This window comes from Phaethon aethereus, assembly GCF_964289735.1.
Source record: "Phaethon aethereus genome assembly, chromosome: W".
In the NCBI taxonomy this organism is placed as follows: domain Eukaryota; kingdom Metazoa; phylum Chordata; class Aves; order Phaethontiformes; family Phaethontidae; genus Phaethon; species Phaethon aethereus.
Window position 1 is genome coordinate 6,097,262 of NC_138581.1, and position 25,631 is coordinate 6,122,892.

General features: G+C 45.4%; 1 protein-coding gene across 1 annotated transcript in view; it reads right to left on the reverse strand.

Moving 5' to 3' along the window:
- The window catches only part of LOC309415081 (SET-binding protein-like), a gene marked incomplete at its 3' end in the record, with an annotated part of 246,554 nt that overhangs the window by 204,212 nt on the left and 16,711 nt on the right, over positions 1-25,631 (reverse strand). Inside the window, 1 exon segment of the mRNA XM_082012495.1 lies at positions 7,980-8,063. Coding sequence (XP_081868621.1) covers positions 7,980-8,063 — 84 coding nt within the window.

The window sequence follows — 25,631 nt, forward strand, 5'->3', positions numbered from 1 at the left end:
TGGAGAGCAATGGGGAAAGATGGTCCTTACTATATCATGACCAAATGGACAAGTCCAAGTCTTCACCTGTGCCTTTTCCTCATTCATCTGCATGTTGTCCCTGCACTGGTTGAGTCTCCTCTCCACAGGTAAGCTGCTAAGGTGGAGGGCATGGGACTACTCAGAGCGGCTCAGCAGTGCAGCTTCTCTCTTCCAACTCTTTCCCTCTCTAGCCGTGTAGAGAGATCAGTGAAAACAACAAAATAGTTATTAATGCTCCCTGGGATTGCAGAGCCTGAAATGACATGAGACAGCATTTTCTTCGGCTGCTTTAGTTCACTTTTAGCACGTTGCTGTGTGTTTGCCTTTGAGGAGTATAAATGACCCTTTCAAATTCAGGATTTGAGGCTGACGATGACAACTGATGACACTAATTTTTTCATGTGTGAAGCACTTTTCATTCAGAGGGCTCTCAAATTGCTTTTCAAAACCGTACAGCTTCCCTTCATCTACCACCAAAATGAACCTACCTCCAAGGTGGAACAAAGGACCCATCAGTGCAAGGTGGCAGTACACAGCAATTTAGGGCAGGAATGGAAGAATAATTTCTCCCACTGAAGGCGCAGGGTCAAGACAAGTTGGCAGAATACATACCCTGAATGAGAGCTTGGACAAAACATCATCGCCAGGACTCACATGCTCCAACTCAGGAGGGAAAGTGCCATGGGTTCATCACTCACTAGAAAAGGTCAGAGCCCTAGGTTTTACATCTTCAACAGGGGCAGGGCTCTGTGTTAAAGCATGTGCTCAGAACTGCCTCAAAAGAAAAAAAAAAAAGCAATTTGCTGACTGCCATTTCTGAAGGCTTTCCTGCAAAAAAGGGCACTAGGAGGTTTTTGGTCCCCCCCTTCCTGTAGAAAGGAAAGGCTCTATTGAACTTCAGTCTACACTGTGTTACACTTTACAGGAAGCCCAACCCATTTTGAAATTAATATGAACGTAAAAGGAGACCACAAGGTGGGAAACTCTTGAAGTGACTACAAGACTATTCATAAAATGAGTGAGAAGAGGAAATAGGTGATTATAAAAGGTCATTAGAAATGTCAGCTCACCAATGGCATTGTATGAAGGGAGGTGTAACCCACTGCAGCACAAACCTATTACAGCTGAACTTGCAAAGGACACCCATAACCTCAATCTCTTTTGTTCAGAGGCTTATATTTAGGAAGTTCCTTTCATAACATCATCCCTCCAAAACTTACATAAATCCAAAGGATGGGGGCTTATCCACCTAACTTCCATTTCGCAACTGCTTCAATGCTACACAACAGATGAATGAAACCAAAACTTTCCCAGCCACCAGGAACACAGATTCTTAGCACTAGATTCAGCAATTACCAACACACAACTGCTGTATGAAATTGGGAGGTCCAGAGAAAAGGCAGCTGGTGAGTCTCTCATTCAAATACCTCTTGTTCCCAATCAGATCGCATTGAGAGGAAGAGATTTCTAGCTTCTGAAAAAAGTTTTCTAAGATTAAATTTTCCACAGCATTTTGGTTCACCGCGTGGAACTGTTTTCCCCCTACAGCACCACTAGCAGCAAGAAAATTGTAGTGGGTGAGTAGAAAAGCAAAGGTGGTCCATCTTGCTGAGACCAACACTCGTATCATGCGGGGAAAAACACTGATCTGGCAGCAGGAACAAGATGCAGAGGTATTATATGACTGAGTATTTTGGAAAGTAAAAGATTAATTGATGGGATGAGCATAATGGCAGAGCTACAAGGTTTGCTTTTAATAGGTACCAGTGCCAAAAGGGATGTGTTTATCAGTGGTGCTATATATAACAGTCCCCTGAGATCTCAAAGGACTGGATGATCTAGGACAGTTTCCTATAATCTCATGTTCCTTGTATGATCACCTAGCCTGCTTTATTCAATGAACAAAATATTTTTACTGCCCAGACACCTCAGACTTTTAACATCCTCTCTTCGTATTTTAGTTCTTGTTTTAGCTTTTTTATAACCCATGCAGAATCCAATGATTTCTCAAGCAGAGATTCCAACTCTGCCATAAACTCGGAGCAGGAGGTGGCGGACAGCATACCTTCACTCCCCCAATTCTCTCCTCCTGCTTTCTTCCACCCATATGTTCCCAAGTTAGCCAATGCTTTAATTTATTTTTATTACTCTTATTTCTTTTAGCGGAGAAAAACATTAACGCTGGGGGTGTGATCCAGACTTGCTCAGACGGAGTGTGGGAGCCTTTGCACTCCCTCATTTCGTGCTTCAGTGCATTTCTTGCTGACAAGTGGAAGAATGCAAGGGAGAGCCAGCGAAGCTAAGGCAGATCCTCCAGAACCTGGTCTCAGCCCTCTGCTACACCCTCAACAGATATTACAGCGTCGGCTGCCAAAGGATCTTAGCTCCGACACAGTTCAGGCCAGGCCAGTTAGCTATTTAAAGAGGTGGGTTTATTTATACAATTTTTACCCTCCTTCTCTCCCCTCCAAGCTCCCCCCTTGCTTTTTTAAGACGGGAAATTACTGGTAGCCCTGAGCACGTAAAATTTGACAGCGGTTTACCAGATAATTTGAGTTGGTCCCTTTGTCTTTGCTGGTACTTTTATTCTTCAATAAATTCCTTCAACCATTAAACAATGTTACTCCCACCACAGCTTTGGCAGAGATGAAAAGAGTGTGGCAGGTTTGCTTCAAGTTTCTACTGCTACGCTCCAGGTATCGAAGAGCTACATGGAGACAAAAGATGTTTTTCTTTCCTCTGCTCTTCTAAAGGGTTTTGTCCTGAACTTCCATACAGTTGATAAAAACATTTAAAAATGTAATTAAGGTGGATTTTGGGGGGTGGGGGGATTGGGGAGATTGGTTTCAATCCAGCACTTAAGTCATTGTGCTTTGCTGAAATAATGATGACATCCATTGATAACACTGCCTCACCTTCTTAAAAAGAACCTGTACTGCTAGGAAAACCAGAATAATTATGAATTAAACTACTGTCTACTCTCAGAAGATCTCTGGTGACACAAATGGTAAGGAGATACATTTTGAGATATATATATGTATATATGTTGGAGCGGGTCCAGAGCAGGGCCACAAAAATGAACAGAGGGATGGAAGACAGGCTGAGACAGTTGGGGTTGTTCAGCCTGGAGAACAGAAGGCTCTGGGGAGACCTTCTTGCAACCTGCCAGGACTTACAGGGGGCTTAGCAGAAAGATGGGGACAGTCTTTTTAGCAGGGCCTGCAGCAATAGGACAAGGCGTGATGGTTTTAAACTAAAAGAGGGCAGATTTAGACTATATCTAAGGAAGGAATTTTTCACAGTGAGGGTGGTGAACCCCTGGCCCAGGTTGCCCAGAGAGGTGGTAGATCCCCCATCCCTGGAAACATCCCAGGTCAGGCTGGACGGGGCTCTGAGCACCCTGCTCTGGTTGAAGATGTCCCTGCTCACTGCAGGGGGTTGGACTAGATGGCCTTGAAAGGTCCCTTCCAACCCAAACTGTTCTATGATTCTATTATATATATATATGTACATACAGTCCTGCAATCCCTAGTCCAGTGACCTGGAAAGAGAAGCTGGACACCTCACAACTTTGTGCACGAGGTGAACAGTGTTGTACGCCTCATCTCAACAGCACAGTGCTTCTTCAAAGAATCCAGAAATCCTCAAAAAATGTAGTTGGCTTGGGGTCTACTTGGTACAACTGGAGTCCCAAAGAGCTAAGCTCACCTGCAGTCTTGTCTGCTGTTGAAACCTGTTACAACCACTAGAACAGACCTTAAAACCTTATTCTTGCAAGGACGGCACCTATATTAGGCTATACTGGGATCTACCTAAGTTTAAAAAAGAAAATCAAGCAGACAATAAAAAGGCATCAGAGCGACTATTTCATGCCCAACACCGCATTCAACCTTTGGAAAGAGGCAAACTCTCGGGAGTTTTTAGGGGAAAGGAGGACACTCAGATGAGGCCGAAGAAGCTCACAGGGGAAGCTGCCTATTTCATTTCTGGAATGTGGACCATGTGGGTCTATTTTTAATTTTGAACTGAGTTCCTCTGCCTCCTGCCAGAAGTCCTGAGCCCTGTGCCGGTGCAACGAGAGCAGTGGCCCAGACATCCCCTAATAGCTATTACTTCTTAATAAAGAGCAGCACTTAGGCAAGGGATGAGGTTACTGTCGGAGGGGTCATGATTAATAATGATTAATCTGATCCTTGCCAACATGAACTGGATCCACCATTCACTAAATAATTACTCTGCAGCATGGATACCGTTTCCACAGGCGGCATACATTTGTCGTATTAAAACCCAAACCAAACACACGGAAGGACAGGAGGATCTGACTCCTCAGTAACACTTGAGCTCACACGAGCCACCAGAAAAGTTAAGCAAAGAGAAAAAAAGAAAAAAATCAAAGGGTAAGAGCAGTTAAACATCAATGAGCTGCCTACTTTTTGGGAGAAGCAACAGAAAACAAGTAAAACTAAACCCTGAGAAGGCAGAGCTGCATGTGCTGAGAATATGGAATGCTCTGCTACTTCTGGTTCTCAACCTTATGCATACCTCTAATATGCACATTATTTATCTATACGCGCATTTTTTCTCCTATTTTTAAGTGACATTTTGTTTCCCTCAGAAAGTACACAAATGATATCACGCCCCAGGAACCATCTTTCCTGCTTTATGTTAATATACCACTTAGCACAAAGAAATCTTAGTCCAAGATTGCCATTCTCATGCAACAACGCACCTCAAATAATAAGCAACAGTATAATAATTTATGGGGAGGCATAAATTACTGGGAAACTAATAACCACTCTGAAGAGTGTGTATGAACCTTACAATTACAGTAGGATGTTTGCAGTGCAGAAACTTGGTTCTGGGCCTTGGAGCACGGATGCATTTCACTCCCACAAAGCACACAAACAACTGGCGACGGTGCCAATGGCAGCCAAGGACACAGGAGCTTTGCTGCCAAGAGGTGGCCTTATTTTGGGACTCCTCTCTGTCATCCTGCTTCACTGACCCAAAGCTTCATCAAGACCAGCCATGGAGGATGGGACTGTAGTTCTTCAGTACACTCAGATGTATTTCCTTCAAGGTTTTCAAAGCTTTTGTGGGATTTATATTGCAAAGCCTAGCCTTCCACCTCATCTTGTAGGGTTTGATTTGGACTGGGAGGCCACAAAACATAGACCACAGTCCCTCTCCTGCTCTGGTGCAAATCCAACATGAAGGTTGGGTTTCTTGTGACTGTTGTGAAATCCCAGACCCATGTGAGCCTGTTTGGACTCCTGCCCTCTACAGTGACAGGGACAGGATTTACATACTGGTGACTTGCACCATGGAAAATACCACGCCGATATCTGCCTTTGGATTCCAGACTTAGGGAAGTAGAACTCAGGTCAAGGAGGTTAAGGTGTCTTCTCTTTTAGAGGCATACTGGAGAAACGCCAGTAACTTAAATCCTCAGCAATGGGGTCATGACTTGGTTCGGCTGGGGATTTTCATTGATGGGGCAGTGTGTCTAGGACTTTTTGCAAGTTTTTAAATTGACTTGAAAGAATTAAAAGAAATAAAACCTTTGCAGAGCACCACCTTTAACAAAAATTCAGCCAAAAATGTAGCTGGTTAGTCCCAAACCTTTAAATAGTGAATGGTATAAGAACCACATACCTATTTATACGTACATTCATGAAAATGAAAACTAAGTTGCATTTTCACACAACTTTACAGACGCATCACAGGAAAACACAAAGCAAGACCCTAAAAAAAGAAAGAAAAAGCCCCCAACAACAATAATGAAGGTAAATCTTTAAAATCTGAGACAGGGCACAGGAGGAGGGGGTAAAGCTCTGCAAACAAAACGAAATCCAGTGCAGTGTTTTTCCCCTTCACAAAGTGAAACAAGCTGTTCCTAAAATAATGCTTCCTTGGTTTTCTGGCAATTAGTGTCCTGAAGGATTAGCCTACAATCGTCGGCAAGTGTTTGCCTTTCCCAGCCGATGTCACCATAGAAGTCTGTGTTTATCTACAAGGCCCAGGGGATAATTTATAAGCTGAGCTGAGGTCCTGCATTCACAGACAAATGTTCCACACTGTCACCCACCCTCCTGTACTAGTTTCCTTCCCATCCTTCTCCTGTCCCCTGAAATACTGGCAGGATCCTGCCAGGGACACGACAAATGAGCTTTACAGCCTCTGGAGCAAGCATTTGACCAATACTTTATGCTGATACAGCAAAAAAGAGTTGCTGAGATGGTCAACACATCACTAGACATCAAAAATTAGATTTCAGAAGGTAACCAAATGCAAAGAATAATTTATCACTGTCCCAAAAATCATAAAAGAGAATGGGATATTTTTTTCCCCCTCCAAAAAATAATGCCTACTCTATAACTGAAGTATTGCTATCAATGAGTTGGACTTGAAGTCCAACACTCAGGGTTCGTTAGAGACAGTGGTTTGCAAAACTCTCTGCAATCAAGATGTTCCCTTTTGATTTTTAATCTCTGCTACAAGCAGTCTGACACTGCTCTAGCCCTGTTGTAAATCAGGAGAATGATTCAACCAGCGTATGTCAAAATACAAAAGACTAAAATTGGTAAAAGCATTTAGTTTCTAAATGAATTTTCTCCTGATGTGTTGGAACCACAACAAGAGAAAATTAAGCTTGTATTTGAGAGAATGGGAAGCTATTCTTTAAAGGAAAGTAATATGAACCCTTGTCTCGACGGTGAATTGACAGTATAGCTCATGACAATGAATTTGTTGTTTTGAAAATACTAATTAAAGAAAAAAAACAACATCAATGAAAGACTCAATCCTACAAAGCATTTGTAAGTGTGACCAATGTTCCTCACAACAGAGCCCACCACAGGACAGATAGATCTGTTCTCAGATCTTCTCAGACATTAACAAAACAAAGCTCACAGACATTGTTATTAATTAGAGTTGATGAACATGCATGTTGAAAATGAAAAACAGTCTTCCTCCTGAGAATTCACCTCTTTTCCCATCAGTAAATTACTGAAGAGTCCCCACAGCTTTGTGGACACTGAATTTGCTTCAGGTCTACACCTGGTCACAGGTTGTTCACAAGGTACGTTAAAGAGCAAAGTTATTTGATATTTGAGATCAACAGCTTCATTCTACTACATTTAACATTGGATGTCCCAATATTTATAAAATGTTTCTGCTCAAATTTTGTTTTCTCTTTGGAAAGAATGATCTCTGGATTCAAACTTCTCTTTAACTACGAAACCAAAAGGCCATAACAACTGAAAATTTTGACAGGGACAAACTTGGCTGGTCTGAATAAGTGCAAAATGGTAGGAGGTAGGAGGAGACCACCAGCTGGCTGTCGTTCAGAGCACAGGCCACTTCACTGGCCATTACTGAACCCTACAAGTGGTCCCAGTGATGTCAGTTTGACCACTTTTAGAATAAGGGGCCATTCATTCCAAGTAATAAATATTGAAACCTGGCCATCGGTTTGTGAACAAGTTTTTACTTGTCTGTCATGAGGAACCTCAAAAAGAATGTTCCTGTGATGGTGTCATCTTCAGAACAAAAGCATGCAACAAATGGCAAACTTCTCTGTAACTATTGCCCATCCAGGCAGCTACAGTATGAGACCAAAAGCTGCATGCACTTAGCCAGCATGGAATTGCAATATTCTTTAAGAAAGACATTGCCTGGAGTGGATTTTTATAAAGAAACAGGATTCATGAATAAATAAAGCAGATGGGAATAAGTCAGGCTAGGGCATTAACAACTCCCAGTGCAATGAATCCCTGATCTTGCTTGAGGGTTTTTCTACAAATAACAAATACAAAAACATTAATGTTGTACCATTGTCAGCCATGCCAAGGACTCTGTTTGTGTCCAGGAACCCTGATATGCAACAGCACAGTTCAATTCAATCAGATGTTAACACATTCTTTTGTTTCCACCAGTTAAGGTACATATTGACTGACCTGATCTGAGTCTTTCACTTGAGCATTTTTCCCTTTTCTGCAACCACAACTCATGAGCAGTTTTGCATCTCCAATGACTTTTCCCTATAAGAAATAAGGCAAGAAAAACATCAGCACAATCTGAACCACTGAAGACCAAAAAGCTTGTATTTATGACCAGAAGCAGGGCAAGAAAGGGCATTAGGGAAGCTTGTGGACCCTTCCACAGTGGGGTAGCTCCCAAGCTGCCAAGAAGACTTCCCCAAAGGCCAATATCACAGCATCAGGGATGTCACATAGACAGGGGCAGAAGGAAAGCAAGGTGTGTAGAAAAACACAGTGGGAATATGGGCAAGCCAAGCTGAAAAGGAACAGGTTATTTTAACCCAATTTTTTCATACAGATACATGAACAGGAACAAATCTATCATGCTCAGAGAGTACAATTACCAAACTGGAGTGACTTGAGATAAAGCTCATACACCAGCATTTCTGTTCACTCTTACCACATTAGGGCCTACTTGCTTCTAGTGTAGCTAGATTTGGTGAAATAAAGTCTATAGGTATGACTTGCCCTCATTAGGCCAACTGGCCCATATAACCCCTGGCAAGTCCTTTCCAGGAATTCAACAGCCCAGCCTCACCCAACACTGCTGGCGCAGACCCTACAGTGTTGATAACATGCTGGGACCAATGGAGATTAAAAAAGAAGTAGGGTCCCCTCACCCTCCCTTTTCCTATAAACAACAGTTTGGGAAATAAGCTGAGCTCAAACACCTTCTTTTTCATTGACAACCCATCAGACTAACTGAGCGTGATCTGAGCAGCAAGGTCCCTCACATTAATGTGGTTCTTTTCTGGGGATTATTTGAGTTGCTTTGGTTCTTCACTAAAGTGTTTTTGGAGATTATCAGATCTGGACGTCTTGATAAAATCACCATGGCAGAAAGGGGCTGGGATTCCAGATTTGGTCAAAATGCTTCTTGAGCTCAAACAGTAACACAGTCAACTGAGTCCCCACAAACCCATCGCAATTACTTGCTGTCCCATAGACACACACAAAAAGACATTGCCTTTTTTCAGACTTTTGCTGTCCGCAGCTAAAAAATAAACACTCTCAGCATCTGCTGGGCAACAGAGAGAGAATCTGCTTGTGTGCAGCCGTGGAGAGTCACGAGATTTCAGCTGGGTGAATTTATATGGAAAAGAAGACCTCAACATTAAAGCAGTTAATGAGTTTAGCCAAGTGGAAGCGCTCTGCCCTAAATGATGAGGAAGGGAAAGGGCACGATTAAAAGGAATTGCAGCCATTGCTCAATGTCAGGGCACAGCAGAAAGATGACCCTTGGTGGCAGGAATTACAAACAGGCAGATAAACTTCTGGTCACCTCAGGAGAGCCTGCAACCTGCCAGGTGTGGTGAGGTCTCTTATTTGGTGACACCAGCATCTCATAAGTCCCAGCAAGGTCAGATAATGTGTAAGAATCATCTTTTCTCCTCTTTCCAAAAGAGACGCTGGGAAAACAAAAAGACTAAAAAGGCTGTACCTACACCTGATTCCTAACCAAAATGCCCAATGTTTGGGTTGCTGATTGCAACCTGTCAAACTTTGAGGGTTTCAGGGGACTACTTGCAATTGGCATCCTTTGCCTGCAACTCTCATCTATCAAAGGTATTTTGCTCTTGCCCCATTACTACAGCCCTTCAGCAATTAGTCCATAATCTCTTAAACTCAAAAACCATTCCCCAGAAAGAAGTGATTGAACTAAAATCTAAAGCAATTTTATTAAATTATTATGTTAGAGATAGGAAACTGAGGCACAGGGAGAGACGCGTCTGTCTCAAGGAGACTTTCTAGACACCCCACAGCGTACGAGACAGGTTAGAGAAAAGGAACTAAAGGGAGACCCACACATTTCCTAACAGGCAGCTGGTGGACAGCCAGGATACCTTAGGGTGCCTATAGAAACAACATACAACTGTGTTTAGGAAACTGGATCCATACGTGACTTGCTGACGGTCACCTTGTCCCAGTATCCACTGCAAAGTCATTATGTTGAAAAAGATACTCCAGCCCTTTTTACACCACAAACCAAAGAAAAATTCCCATTTTTTGACGCTTCTCTGGCTTCTAGGACATACTATCATGCAACCTGAGCTCCTGGCAAACCATGGCCATGTTCTCCTGTCCTGCTGGAAGTATCACCAGCTTTATTTAGCAGAAAGAAATTGCAAGATGTTGCCCATAATCACCTGGAAAATCAAGAGCAGAGGCGGAATATGAACCCAAAACATGATGGTTTTTTCTTTTTCCCTGACAGTACAACAATGCAGGGGCTCTTCCATTCCCTAAAAAAGCAAATGCAAGCAGTGCACTGGATGAACAATCCCACCTCCTTTTCCAGCTGCAGATGCAACTCTCCTAATGCACATCGCCTGAATTAGCTACTACCTCCACTTTTTTTTTTTTAGGAAAGCTTATCATGAGCAGATGCTTAATTTGGGGATAGGTGTCTAACATTAGGCAGATAAGCTGAAAGGCAAAAAAAAAAAAAAAAAAAAGCATATGGACAACATTTGCAGCCAGTCGCAACTCCGTTCAAGAGCAGATGGAGGCCTTGTCATTCAGGGGTTTCCTCGCATACACCAAGCAGTTCAGTGGGGATAGGGAAAGGGGCTTCTGTTTGGATGCTTCTGTCTGGAACCAGATTAGAAGAAAGCACTCTTTTCCGCAGCACACGCCTTGTGTTACATTAAACATGCATATGCAACTTCAGCTTTTATTCAGCGATCTGAAACAGAGCCCTCCAGGGTGCTAAGGGTCAGTGAGTTTTTGTTTGTTTATCTGTATGTTATTTTACAGTTTCTAGTGCCCAAGGACTTTGTTAAGAAATTAAAACACCTCGCTGGAGCTATCCTGCTGTGGTTGTTGCCTCCTAATATATCCCTCCCTCCTTTGTCCAGCAGCGCCGGATGCTTACGGGGAGGGAGAGGAGAACACTGGAAAGAGAGGAGCTTCATCTCACTGCGTACTCTAGATGTTTGGTCTTAATTTATGGGGCATCACTTCCATGTTTCGTGGCCTTTTAATAACAGGACTGGGGAGGAGCACGGTGATCCTGAAAGCTCACAGATGTATTGCTACTACATGACGCTGTGCTGCCCGCTCTTGACACGCTGCTCTGCTTTAGAAGCAGGTAGGCACAAGGCTTTCCCACGCAGGAGCTCGCTTTTGCCTTCTGCTGGCACCCACCCGTCATCAGACATCCCCCTTCCCAAGGCAAAGGGCAAGACGGCTCCTCGGGAAGCACTGAACAGCAAAGCGCATAGGTCCCGTTATCCCACTTTTACAGGGAGTCCCGCTGGCCTCACCCTCCTCCCGGCACAGCGGGCTCCAGCAGTCGGCCAAAGCTTGCAGATAAAGAAAGATAATAACGGTAACAGGCTTCATTACCTCAGCCGCACAGGTGACGGGAGCCGATCTGTCGCCACTTTTGACAGCCTGCGGTCGAGAAACACCAAACTGCGTCACCCAGAAGTGAAACGAGGGCTGGTCACAACCGACCTCGCGCCAGCGGCTGCGGGGGGTGGCGCGGGAGCTCGCGCAGGCCGCCGCCGGCGCAGACCCGGAGGCCGCGGCAGGACCCCAGCGCTGCTGTGTTGCTCAGAGAGGTCCCGCGTGGAGTCGCCAGCCCGGTTTAAAGGAGTCAGACGCGACGTACATGGCACCAACGGGCTTCCGCGGAGCCGCCAGGCTCTGTGCTCCGGAAGAGCTGGCTGGAATCAACCAGAGGATCCCATCTTCCTCCTGCTCTTCCAAGTCTGCAGTGGGAAAGATCAGCTCAAGGGGTGGGCTCGGCTTAGCGGCACCGGGCCGTACACCTTGTAGCCACCGGCAGGTCCAGCGGGGCTCTGACCTGCTCGGTTCCCTTCAGCCTTCCTTGGTTTTGAGCAACGGCCATCAAGAATACTGGCACTAGCCTCATCCTCGAGGGCCTGGCGCGACCCATCTCCACGTGGCTCCTGGAAGGCCTGACTGGCCAAACTTCACCTTGGCTTTCAGCTACTTCCTCTTTTCAGCTGCTCTCTCCATCTCTCCTGCCTCACAATACCCCCAACGTGTCCCCCACCAACCGACGAAAACATGAGGTGCAGAAAGGGTAACTGAGCTCTGGCCTGGGGCAACCTGGGGAAGAGCAGCTCCTCCAGGGTGGCCCTCCCGAGGTTTTTATCAGCGTTTCAGCAGCTGAAGCAGCCTGGCTCTTCGTGCAGAAGTACTTTTCTGAAAGAGCTTTGTGAAGCTGAGCTTCGCAGCGCTTCGCAGCCTCTTCCCTTTTCTTCCTCTCCTGTCTTACACCACCAAAACAGCTCTCCAGCATGATACCCACATAAACACAACGATCGTGCCCGCTCGGGAATGAGACGCGCTTTGGGAGGCGATGCCATCATTTTCTGACTTCTTCCCATCTATCCAAACATCCCAACATTTCCAGGACCGGAGAGCACATTTGCAGCCACCTCCCCTGACATCCTGCACCAGGCAGGCTGTGTGATTCAGTCCGCTGTCCTGCCGCTGACCTTAATGGTTATTTTTAAATAAAATCATTACTGTTTTTCACTATGGGCTACTTAGTAACAAGCCAAGAGGAACACGGTGGTTTTATTTTTTTTTTTTTTCCCCTAGGGCCATAGTTCAGTTTTTCCCCAGGAAAAAAAACATGCATATAGCACTGCAACAGTGAACCCTACAAAAAAAAAACCACCCATGGGTGCATAAATGATGTTGGGAAGAACAACATATTCAGTGTTTATGTTTTCAACGCTGTTCTGTCAGGGTGATCCACACGTCTCGAAGAACCGGTACCCAAGTGCCTACAGTGGTAGAGTGGGAGAGGAGAAGGGGGAAAACGAAGGGAAACAAGAACTGAATCCAAGGTGGAGGCAAGCGGCAGTACAACAGACAGCTGGTGTTTGGGTGGTGGTAAATCACCCTGAAATGAGCCTCTTCCCTCAGCTCAATGAGGCCTAAACAACAAAGGAAGGCACAGCTTGCAGCCGGACAGCCTGCTAGCCAACCACAGACACACATGACAGCTTCATTCAGGAGCCCGGAGTCAATACAAAAGCTTCGAAATCAATCCGACATCCTGCGACCTCAAACAATGCGCCAAATCTTCTCAGAATTGGAGCCCCAAATGAGGGGGAGCAGCATTCACGGGAGATCAAACCGCAGGGCTGGCATTGAAAGGGACTAAAAAGGAGAAGAATGTTCCCAGTTTATTAATGGTGAGGTCTGGCCGGCTGCATCCCAGCCGCCGTAGGTTACGTTCATTGAAGGGCAGCGCTTTGCACGTATTATGCAGAGCGCCCGGAGAGTATGTGTGTGTGCGTGTGTGCGCGAGCGTGCCCCTCACTTCCAGAGATCAGGATGTGCCTTTCTGCTCAGCACTGTTGTCTCCATCAGAAATTCCTCCTGTGTGAACCGCAAACGGAGTTTTTTCCCACTTAAGCGACTGTATGGGCACAGACGCACGCACGCCCTCACACATACGCACGCTCGCTCTCATCCCTGAGCTTGAAAAGCATAAAGGAACTCAGGCTCTTTCCAAGGGGGGGAAAAAAAAAAAAAGCCCAGCGTTTCACATCCCCTTCCCTGCCGGCCATCCTTTCAGCTCACACACACACAAAACCTATCACAAAAGGCTGAAGCTTATGCAATTGCCGCTGCTGCTGATGGAGTCGATCGCTCCACAAACCCTTGCCTGCTCTCACAGGCCATAAAGGACCTGGTCCCACAGCACGACAAACCCACAAAGAGGAGAAAAAGAAGTGCTTCAGTCCCCGGAGTTGCCCCTCCGGCTAGGATTGCCCCCTCCGGGGCAGTTTCACCTGCAGCATCTGTCTCGTAGCACTGCACACAAATGGCACCCTTCCCCCTGCAGCAACAAAAAGGCCAAGCAAATCCTTTTTATCAGCTTCCCTTTGAAGGCAGGTGGAGAAGTAGAATACAGACACACATACAAAAAAAAAAAAAAAAAAAGAAAAAAGAGAGAAATACCATTTGCAAAAGTACTCTTTGGATTTGCCTGTCCTAACTATCTTCTTTTCAGCTGCCACATGTTTGAAAGAGTCAGACCTTGCAAGTTTTCTCCTCCTCAGCCGAGCAGACCAAGATGGAGCGCTCGCTAGAGGAGGTCAGGCTTGAAAAACGTTTCTTTTTTGTGCTGAAATGGGAGTAGATGAAGAGAAAGGGCTGAATTTTTCAAAGTCGTCTATGGATTTTGATGCACGTTTCCCGTGCGTTTTTACTGAAGACGTGTCAAAACCTGAGCACCTTTGCTTTTGAAGTGCCACACTGATCTTATGTTCAGAACAGCTACGACTTTGGGAGCTAGCAACCTCTCTCAAATTGGGAGAAAACGTAGGTGCACAGAAACTGAAAACAATAAATGTTCCTTAGGATGCAGCGATTCCAACACACTTTATTTTCAGATGTTAAGGAAATTAGTGTTAAGACTCCACAAAAAAAACTTTATGCCTTACTCACCCTTTACTTCACTAGTCTACACTATTATTGCCACAACTCTGGAGTCTTTGGAGACCATGAACATGATCCCTACATCGTCCTCTGAGAAGACAGCTCTATTTTCACCTTGTGATAATGTTATACAGATGCCAGAAGGCAACTGGGCAAAGACAAGTATAGCAGATTCAACAAGATTTTTCTCCAGCCCAAGGTACGATGGAAGATAACTCTACGTGCAAGACAAGATGATGTGATATTTGAACCCCAGGCAAGAAAACCGGAGAAGTCCCTGCCTGGTTTACCAACAATAAGACAAACAGCCTCTCAATTAGCATTTGTAGAAGGAGGAAAACTGCAGCCAGGCTGGGCGAGTGCCCAAAGATGTGGTAGATGAGTAGTAGGAAAGGATGGAGGGCTGCAATAATTCCTAGCACTGCAGATGAAACAGAGTCTGCAGGGATCACATACAGAAAGATACAAGGTTAAGTTTGTTGGGAGGATAATAAGGTTGAAATCTTTAATTTTAAAATACATTTTCCTTTGCACTGAAATAAGACTTTTTGTTTCAGATACCTAGCGAGTCCAAATACACGTTTTTCAATTTCAGGAAAACCAAGCTTATATTTGGATGAGATGCCTTTTTTTTTTTTTTTTGCTTTCTTGCTTGCCTGCTTTAAACTCTGCTATTTGAATAATTTAACGATCTATCTTAAATATTTCACCAATAAATCACAGGCTTGTGTTTCTATTTCATGTTAAAACTAATCAGTGGAGGAATGCCTGAGCTGGAAGTTAAAATTCTGCTCCACCAAGCTGGAGATGCATAATCATTTCTCCACAGACTCTCTGGTGAATAAAAACTTCTCTGCAGAATTAATGTCATAAAAAAGTTCTTTGTGCAGACATAGAGAGCAACCATGGTCCAGGATCGTCGGCATCCTGCCAAGGGGCTCGAGATCTCCAGAGCTAATTGGTTTGTAGAGTTTTCCCACCCTGCCAAGCGCAAGCGTGGAGCTCATGGCTGAATCCCATCCACGGAGCCGGAGTCGAGCCGGCATCCCACCTCACCAGTCAGGATGCTGATAATATTCACAGAGCTCCAGATGGTCCACACAAGTGGTGATTGTATTGGGATTCCATGCTCGTTCTCATCAAAGAGGAGCAAATAGAAAAAAATTTGGATACTGTTGGCCAAAACGAGAGATTTTTACAAATGCCTCTGGGATGAAGGAGATGAGAGCCTATACCAAGGAATCCCAAATCTCATTGTGCATCAATGGGAATAAAATTGCTCAAGTTCCTAAATCGTGTAGGCATTTTTAACTATGTTTCAATGAAGTTTCGAGGCAAAATCAGCACATTTATAAAAACTAAGAAAAATACACCTACCTCTACTCACTGTCTCCCAAAATCCCAGCTCATCAAAATGAAGCCAGAAAGCCTCACATATATATAATTTAGTGCAATTAACTCTAATTTTCTTCCTAAATAATTGAGACATATTCAAGGCAAGACCCACTTTGGTCTCAGTCAGCAAAATCCAAAATGCGTGAACGATGCAAATAGATAGCAAGAAGCTGATAGCAAACATACTGAATCCAAAATCAAAATGGGAGAAAAATGAATGCCAAAAGGGAAGGGGAAAAGGGAATAGATGTAAACTACATTATTACTCACCTGTCTTTAATTTTGTTTTGTGTCAACTTTTAACTTAGTTTCGAAACAAAACTTAGAAAGTCATGCCTTTTGCTTCAAAGAAGTCCACAGCAGACGATCTCAGGTTGATACCCATAGTAAAGTATGAGCAAAACATACACAATCATATGCACAGATAAAAATCATCTTGGGCAACGTGATTCCTCTCCCGCAGCTGGGCAAATGTCTCTGCATCCCAGTTCCTAAGACTGGCTGGAGCTTGCCTGGGGGAGGGTGAGCGAAGTGGAAATCAGAGACACGTCCTCCTCCTTGTTTGAGGACAGACATCTCCATCTTTCCTCCCCATGTGCAGTCGACAAGACTTCCTGCACAAACTGACACGGAAACAGCTAATTTACTGCTTTGTGTCAGGAATGTGGCCAGGGTTTCGGTCCCCTGCGCCCCGGGCTCCCTCAGCTGGGCTGCTTCATCCCAGAAAGGGTCTCCCCTTCCTCCTGCCCCTCTCATCCAACACACACTCCTCCTCCTCTTCTGCTTTTGTAACTTATCTCCCTGCAAGCTACTTCCCAACAGGAGTCAAAATTAAACAGGCTGCCCATATGCCATGGCTCACTTGTTGTCTGTTCCCCTCGCTGCCATCTGGCCTATTTGCTCAGCCAAAGGGAAAAAAAAAATAGGGGGAGAAAAAAAAAAAAAAAAGAAAAGAAAAAGAGGTGAAAGAGGTGGAGTGAGGAGAAGAGGAAGAAGGATAAAGCCAGACACAATGAGGACGAGGAGGGAGATGATGATGCTGTCTCTCGCATCTGCTCCTTGGCCAGGCTCCCAGCTAGATCAGTAATGGAGAGCGGCAGAACCAGGGACAATTAACCCAAACGCAGCCCTGTTTATTTAACCTGTTCCGAGAGATCAGCACTGGTGCTGCTGCCCTGGCAAGGAGGCACCGCGCTCCAGCAAGGAGCTTCCCACTGCGAAACCTCCAGCCGGAGGGGGCGAAGGGAGATCCTCGTCTCCTGAACAGGGCAGGAGAAAAAAAAACCCAGATTCTTCACAGCACAACAACTGTGTTGCTGGGCTGAGGTTTTCCTTGACTTTCCAGATCACCTTATTTTTTTAGACAGCGGCACAGGCAGAAGAGCATGGAGAGATGGGACTGGGTGTGGGGGGAATCGCAAGTCTGCCTGGGTTTTGATGCACGCTGATTTCTAAAGCTCCTGGCCCTGCAAAACCAGAGGAAAGGAAAGGGGAGGAGGGAAAAAACCAAAAAAAAACAGAAGAGATAAAGCAAAATTATCCCAAAACACCTCATTATTTCCACGTTGCTTCTCTAAACAGGAAAGTTTTCATCCCTGCAAGGTGCTGAGTGCAAAGATTGTTGTTTTTTTATTAAAAGGAAAAAGAAAAGAGGGTAGCTCAAGAAACTATGGCTCACCATCACTCAACATTTGTGCCAGGGTGGGGAGAAAGTCTGGGAGCAGAGCTGTGGGAATAACAGAAGTTATGTTTGTCTTTCAAGCTGAAATAAAAACTTCAAGATTAAAAAAAAAAATATACTAACTTGAAAAATAGTTGTCTGAAAAGGACAGCTACTAATCCATTTACACAGCAGAATGAAAACGGGGTGAGAAAACTACCTTTTCAACACCTTTCACTGATTTTTCTTTTTTTTTAATTTGTAATGAGACACTGCATACACGTGCAAAGGCTGGTGCATGTGGTAATAAGGAATTTCATTGCGTTCCAGTCCTCTTACCTAGTTTTGCACGTATTTACCTCCGAGGAACGGGAGCCGAATTCAGCCCGTGTGTGTCTGCAGAGCGCAAACTGCGGCTAGCGCAGAAGCGTGTGCGCGAAAACACGCGCCCTGCGCTGAGATAGGTATCAAAAGCCATACGGTTGGTTCATCCCAAGGCAGACACCGCTGAGCCATGAGACGACGATAATTGCCATTAGAGCTCCATGAGATCATGGTGGGGAAGCCCCTGCTGGGAGACGCAGCCGGGGAGGAAGAGCAGACCTCCTTTTTCCGAGGCAGCAGGGCTTGCATCTGAGCACAGAGAAGCCCCAGGTGCTTCCCAGAAGGAAAGGTGTTGCTCCGCAGACCATTAGGGAAAGAGCTCTTCCTTCACAAATACATAGGAGAAGAAGAGATGGTCCTGCCTGAAGACAGTACCTTCTGATTCATGCTTATGTTTTCCCATTGCAGCCGATTACAACAGAGAAAAACTGAGCAGGTGGAATGTTTTCATGCACCATCATTTTTCTGCTTGCAACTGTTAAGCAAAAAGAGCATTGTCTGGCTTAGGCTCCCCATTTTTCACAGAATCACAGAATCATTAAGTCTGGAAAAGACTTTTAAGACCATCAAGTCCAACCATCAACCCAACACCACCATGCCCACTAAACCATGTCCTGAAGTGCCACGTCTACATGTTTTCTGAACACCTCCAGTGATGGTGATTCCACCACCTCTCTGGGCAGCCTGTTCCAATGCTTGACCACTCTCTCCGTAAAGAAATTTTCCCTAATATCCAGTCTAAACCTCCCCTGGCACAACTTGAGGCCATTTCCTCTCATCCTATCACTAGTTACTTGGGAGAAGAGACCAACCCTCACCTCACCACAACCCCCTTTCAGGTAGTTGTAGAGAGCGAGAAGGTCCCCCCTCAGCCTCCTCTTCTCCAGTTCCCTCAGCTGCTCCTCGTAAGACTTGTTCTCCAGACCCCTCAGCGGCTTCGTTGCCCTTCTTTGGACACTCACAGACACATGTGCATCTGCACATGTACATAGGTAACATGCAGGCGTGGTAACAGGTGCTCCAAAGCAAGACTGCGTTGATTTTTCCGGAAGTTGGGTTTGTGGTCCTTACCAACAGAGAACAACTCTTTCCCCACCCAAGCAGCCTGCTTGCAGCCTTCAGAAAGGAAGAAATGTTTTTTGAATGCAAAATACTTTGTGACAGTGGAAACAGAAACCAGAAGTTCACCTAAAACCAAAGCACATCAGAATTTCTGACTTTATCCGTGCTGCAGTCCCCCCACAGCAAGGCCTCCTACTCTGGGAACGGTTAAAAGCAACAACAACAAGAAGATCCAAAGAGAAGTCCTCTGCGAGAAGAATTCCATCGCAGGTTTAGGTTGACATCACCAACCCATCCACACTCCACTCTTGTGGTTTATGATCTCACCATGAAGCACGTCCATGGAGTCATTCCCTCCTATCTTACTGCAGCCCATCCATTACCCTCTACCTAATTGCTTCCACAGCGCCGTTGCAACAGAGATATCTCCTAGAGCTGAACATCTGTATTCCCAACAGTTGGTACCTGCTAGGTCAAGTTCCTCAGTCTTTATATTTGATGTTACTACAATGGCAAGATGTTCCAGTGAACAGAAAAGCACATGGACACAGCAATCAATCTGATTCCCCCGTTCAGATTTTCTTTTAAACAAAAGGGGACTTGTCAAAGATCATCTTACATTATTCTACGGAAACAGAACTAAAGGAAAGGGGAACGGTCTCGAGCACAATCTGTCCAATACACAATTAAATCAGAATTCCCCAGTTAGGGATAACAATGAACTGCAATAAAGTCAAAGGCAAAAGGGTGCAGTTTGGAAAACTGGGAAGGGTGGACGGGGATTGTGGGTTTTTGTGGTTTTGAGATGTGGGAGCTGGGAGCAACCAACACTGGGCTAATGGCATCCAAACTGACTCCTGAACACTGTTGGTCCCTGGCGTCTCAGCTTCCCACAGAACCAACCAATTCATCCTGTGAAGAGAATGAGGATGCTCTTCATTTTGTAGCTGGCAGGGAAAGCCCCGGGAGATCCCCCGATATGCCCACTCTCAGGATGGCATCTGCAGCAGGTCAAGGAGCAGCAGGTACCATCTTTCACATTTCTGACTGGAGCTTCTATGCACCAAGCCACTCCAAGAAACACATCATTTCACATTTCCACTCTCTGTAGTGAGGTTCCAAAATACTTTGCATCTGTATGTTGGGCTACAGGAAGATGCTGCCCTCTCATGACTACGCTATTGGTGTGACGCTGAGAAATTGTGGGGTCCTTGACTTGCTTTCCCTCTGTGAGTTTTTTGTATTTCAAAAGTCCCTTTCACTCTCTCTCATTCCTTCCTTCCTCCCATGTTTAAGAGTAATAAATATTTTCATTATAGGACTTATCCAATGAGCCTGAGAGAAGTTTTTCAAACCAATATTAGGATCATCTCTAATCTAGCATACCCGAGGTGTTCAACTGTGACTCCTTGATTTATGCCAACAGAACCTAAGGCCTTCAAAAGCTTTCCCGTCCAAATATTGGACTAATCCAGGCATACTGGATCCATCCAGATTCAGATAATTCAACCTCCGACAGGTACAAGACCACTAGTAGAGAAACTCAAGGGATTGTGTTTGCCCATTTTGGCCTCACAAAGGCCAAAACACTTTTGTTACCCTTAAAGAGTTCCCTTAAAGGAGCTTCCTCCTCTTTAAGATAAGAGTGCCATATCACTCCTAACCCTGTTGGCAAGTGGGGGAACACACACAGGGACTATTGACGTGGCATGTTGCCACCCCTTGTCCAACGAAGCCCAACCACATCACTAGTAGGAGGCATCAAAGACGTGAGGGCAGCCTGAAGACCTGAGACCCTTCATCCTGAGAGTCCTACATCTCCCAGTCATGAAGCGGATGGGTGCCGGTGCAAGGCCACGACGCTTGTCTTAGCTGGTGGCTCTCATTTTACCCCCTTAGGGGTGTTTTAAGGCCATTTCCCTTCCCCAACCCCTCATATCAGCTGTCTCAGCACGGGGTTTGGAAATTCAAAAAATCCCCAAAGCTTTGAGTCACAGTGGGCTGCAAATCCACCATTTAGGACTGGACCTAAGCCTACGCCTTCATACTGCTGTCAGAGCTGGGTCTAAAATTACAGGAATGGGAGTGGTAATAAGCGAGTCAGTGGTGATCACGAGGAGGTAGCCAGCAGCTGGCCAGGCAGCCTAGTTTGCGGCAAAGGAGGCAAAGCACGACCGAAAGCCCCTTAATTCCCAGCGGAGGTCGGGGGCAGCCCAGGCGGAGCAGCGGGGCCAGGGCAGCACCGCAGCAGCCACAGCTCCTGCCCGCCGGAGCCAGCCTCCTCCCTGGCCTGCCTGGAGTTTCAAAGGCCTAAATCAAACCAGCGGGAGGAACTTGAATGCTTAGAAATCATCAGTTTGGAAGTTTGGACTTGGTTTAATAATGGTGTCAGTTAAAAAACAAAAAAAAGCCCACTGCTCTCTCCTATTTACCCAAATGTGGCCAAAAAAAAGTATGTTTATTTTCATTTAAATTCCTCAAAGGCACTGTAGATTCTGCTTTGGATGTCTGAAGCCTGAAAAATGCTCTAATTTCTTTGTTTGATAACAGTATTATACTTTTGGGGAAGGCAAAGGCAACTTTTTTTTTTATTCAAAGTCTGAAGGAGATCTTTCCAACCAAACTTATCAAACTTTACCAAACTTTTCCTTTTCAACTCCCACCCATGTTACTTCACCATCTTTTTCACGTTCGATGTTCACTTTCACCTACACTTGTTCATCGTATTTGCTCACGTGTAACAAGAAAAGTCAACGGGGTAGGGTGAAGTATATCTATAATTCCTAAATTATTGCAAAGAAAGAAAGTGTCCTGCAGGAAAAGGGAACGAACTGAGCCACTATCCTGGTCGCAAAATGCTACAGCAATGGGACAAGGCACTGAATTAATAATATCATGAAGTTGATAGTCCTCACTGTAAAATACCATCCCTCCTTTCAGCCCCAGATGCTAGGAACTGCGTCGCTTTGAACTGTTATCACCCATCCCTCCCACCCACTCATTTGAGAAGATAAAAATCAAGGTCTGGGCTGCTGAGTCAGATTACAAACATCCAAACAAGACATTTACCCAGACTTGTTTTCAGTCACTTCTTCGCTGAAACTCTGTGTCATGGAGCTTGCAGGAGGTTATTTTAGCCTCTTCCAGAGAAATGAGCCACTGAGAACCAGAAAACACGTGTGGGGAGGAAAAAAAAATAAATATATTTGCGTCGTGAGTGGGGTAAATTTCTAAACTTCTGGTCAGAAGCTGGTTCTTCTGAAAAAAGTCCTGAGCAACTGAGTAGACAAACCTGGAGAAACGCTATGGCTTGGAGGATAAAGCACTGGCCTGGAAATGATGAAATTTAAGCTTTTTGGAACAGCAATGTCATGTATGAATAACTTGTGGCAACTCAGGTTACAGCTGTGAGCCTCAGTTTCCCCTGCAAAATTATTTCCAAAGCGTTCTGGCTCTCCTCACAAAAAAAAGCTCTACTAAAAGCAGCCAATATTATGGGTATTATTTTAGAAACTAAAACCTTTGAGGTGGCCAGTCTCACCAGTCCCTGAGGGAAGCTCTTCTCTTTTTGTTACATGAAAAAGTATGATTTTCCACTCCGGGGTGAGCTCAACCTTCAGATCGTTACAGCTGAAGACACCCTGGCAAAGCTCAGAGTTTCCACTTCTCTTGGGTTTCTTAAGTCTCCTTTTTAGTTTCACTTTGTAGTTCCTGTCTCCTTCCCCCCCCCCGCCGCTTTCATTTTTGGGGTTTCAAATTCACACAAAAACCAAAAGCATCGCTGACTGGGTATCTTTTTGCATTTCTCTCATTTTGATTAGTAACCAGAGCAGGCCAAATGAAATGACACTTAGATATCATTTTGGGGTTCAAAAATGCTTTGTAGACCTTAGGAACTACCTTCTTTATCATAGAGGATGGTGTACGCTGTCATATCCCTTATTTGTAGAGACAGAAATCAAAGCAGAGGCAGTCCAATAGCTTTATATTTTCATTTTAAGCACAAAATCCATGTTTCCAATTCCTTAGCTTCCATACTGGATGCGCCTGAGTTTTGAGGTCCAAACCCCTTTGGAGTTCAAGCCCCAAACCTTCATGCAAACGTGATGCAGCACATGTGCTGAAAATACGCATAATGATGAAATAAAACCAAACCTCCCTTGCTGAACAGAGACGGGAGAAACTTCTCTTTTGGAGGTGAACAGGGGTTCATGGCCGGGAACCCTGGTCTTTGCTGCAAGACACGGTTTCGTGTTGGTCTCAGATCCTCTGGCCCTCTCAACATCCCCGAGCCAAATAAACAATGAGGTGTTTTAAACTGATTTTGATTGACTTCTCATCCTCGTGCTCAGTTTTTTCTGGCAGGGTTGCAAATGCAGGATCAGCTTTTAGTGACTGCAGCTAGAGCCATTACAGCTCCCTTGCTCCCTGCCCTACGAGGAGCGCAGAGAACGAGCGCTCACGTCTTTCTCCTAATTTCAGCACCTGGGAATTATTCTCTCCTATCCTGCAATTTTGACCTCTTTTCCTTTCAGTGTCACTTGCACTCAGAAAGCAAAAATCCAGTCCCGGGGGAATATACGGGATGTTTTACATCCCAGGACACCACTTTCAACACTTTGTTTTGGGACTGAAAAAGGAGGCAAGACAATCACCTGCTTGAGTGAGCTCTTTGGACGAGGCAAACAAGTGCCACTTTGTTCTAACTTGTGCAACCCAGGCAGCGGCTGAGGGGGTACGGGAAGGTCAAGACAGACCCGTGATTTAAAGGCAGGAGGGTAGTTTGGTGACTGAATGAGTTGGGGCTTCATTTTCAGAGGAGGATACAGAGAGGAGGCAGGTTGGTGCCTCAGTTTCCCCACTATAAGGTGGTGAATGTGCTGCCTACTCCCGTCACAAGGCTCCTAACAAAGCAGAATCACGGCACAAATCTACAGCGCCAAGCAACCCAACGTAGCCGCCACTTTGCGGCTGTGCACCTAGAAAGGAGTCATCGCTTGCCTTGCTCCAGGAGCAGGAGCATCGCCCCAACCTGGTCACTCTCTCCAGGCTCAGCTGTAAGCCAAGGCCAGCAGAAGGGAACCCTGGTGGACCTCAGCATACCCCACCTGAAGATGATCCACAAGGCAAGGCAAGCTCTCTTTCCCTTTGCTTAACAACAGAGTTTTGGACCCGCTGATGAATGCTGAAGCTTTAACCAAGCCCATATTGACTATAAAAAAAGCTCCTGCCTCTTGGGTATCTTTAAGGAGCACATAAGACTTCAAGGGCCCAAACACAACACAACTTGCTGGCCACGAATAGGATATACCCCTGCCAAAACCTTCCTCCGCTGCAGCTATGGCATTCTCCAGAAAACATTTTATAAGCCAGTCTCTGAGTTTTATGACATGAACATATAGAAGCAAATGTAAACTCCGCTGACCCTCATGCTGCTTTTTGGCTCAAGGAATTGCTTCTTTTTACATCTTTCTTCCACTTCTCCCTGGCTCCTTAACTAACCACAGATTTCTAAGAAAGAAGGAAATTACGTTAATTGAAACCTTCTCAGTACATTAGCAGCTTTAGCGGGAGCATTTGGGGAAGGGGGAGGCAGAAGAGTTAGGGCAGAGGGGATGTGCAGGATTAATTCACCCTTTGGAGGAAGATGTCAGGGTGTGAAAGGCCAGCTAACTGCTTTTGGTCACATCACGTTCCTTCTCCCGAGCGCCACTGGAGCTTGCCACCTACACCCCAGAGCAAGCAAGGGATGCTGGAGGGCTGGGCCAAGGCAGGACTCGGTGCCCCTGACCTGGCACGCACCAGACAAACACAATTTCTCTCCCTTTGTTTCCACGCTGACTGTAACAACCCTGCCCGGGCATCACACACCAGTCGGGCTTGAAACGCAGCGGAGTATTACCCAGCCTGCAAGTGGACGTAGTCGAGGGTTGAGCAGTTGTCATGTTTTACCGACACACCATCACATCTCATCCGCATTGTGCGCCAAAACATCTCATTCACCTCCTGACCAGCAGATGATAGCTGGATCCTCCCAGCACCCAGATTTTTCATGCTAGCACCTCCATGCAAGAAGCCAGACTTGCAAAGCAAGACTTATGTGGCCGCGAAAACATCAGGAATGGGTCAAATTCTGCTTGGGAAACGTTTTGAGTTCAAAGGGGTACTATTATGATGCCGCAGTTGCATGGGAAAAATGGTCCGGCAAAACATAAGCACCAGGCTCCAGGGATTTCCACGAGCGTAAGTGTAAAGTTTTTGGAAACAGGTTTAGCGGGAATGGTGTTTCCACTGAAGTCCTCCCCTCCTTCCCCTCCCCGGCTGGCTGACTCTCCCAGAGTCTTGATTTGCAGCCTGCCTGAATACCACTCAAAATATTTTCTCAATTAGAGGAGAAAACAGGAATTTGCCACTTGTCTGCCTCTATTCTGTTGCCTGTCAGCATTCAGCAAATATTTCAATCGTAGCCCTTTGCATGCTGCTAGCCCTGCTCATTTAACCTTTGGCCCTTCCCTAGGCTAATCCATCGGCCTTTACCTTCAAATCTTTACAGCCGAGGGCTGACCGCAGGACGGGCTGGCAGGGAGGGGAGGACGAAAGGGGTGTTGGGGGGATAACTGATGCCAGACTTGGTT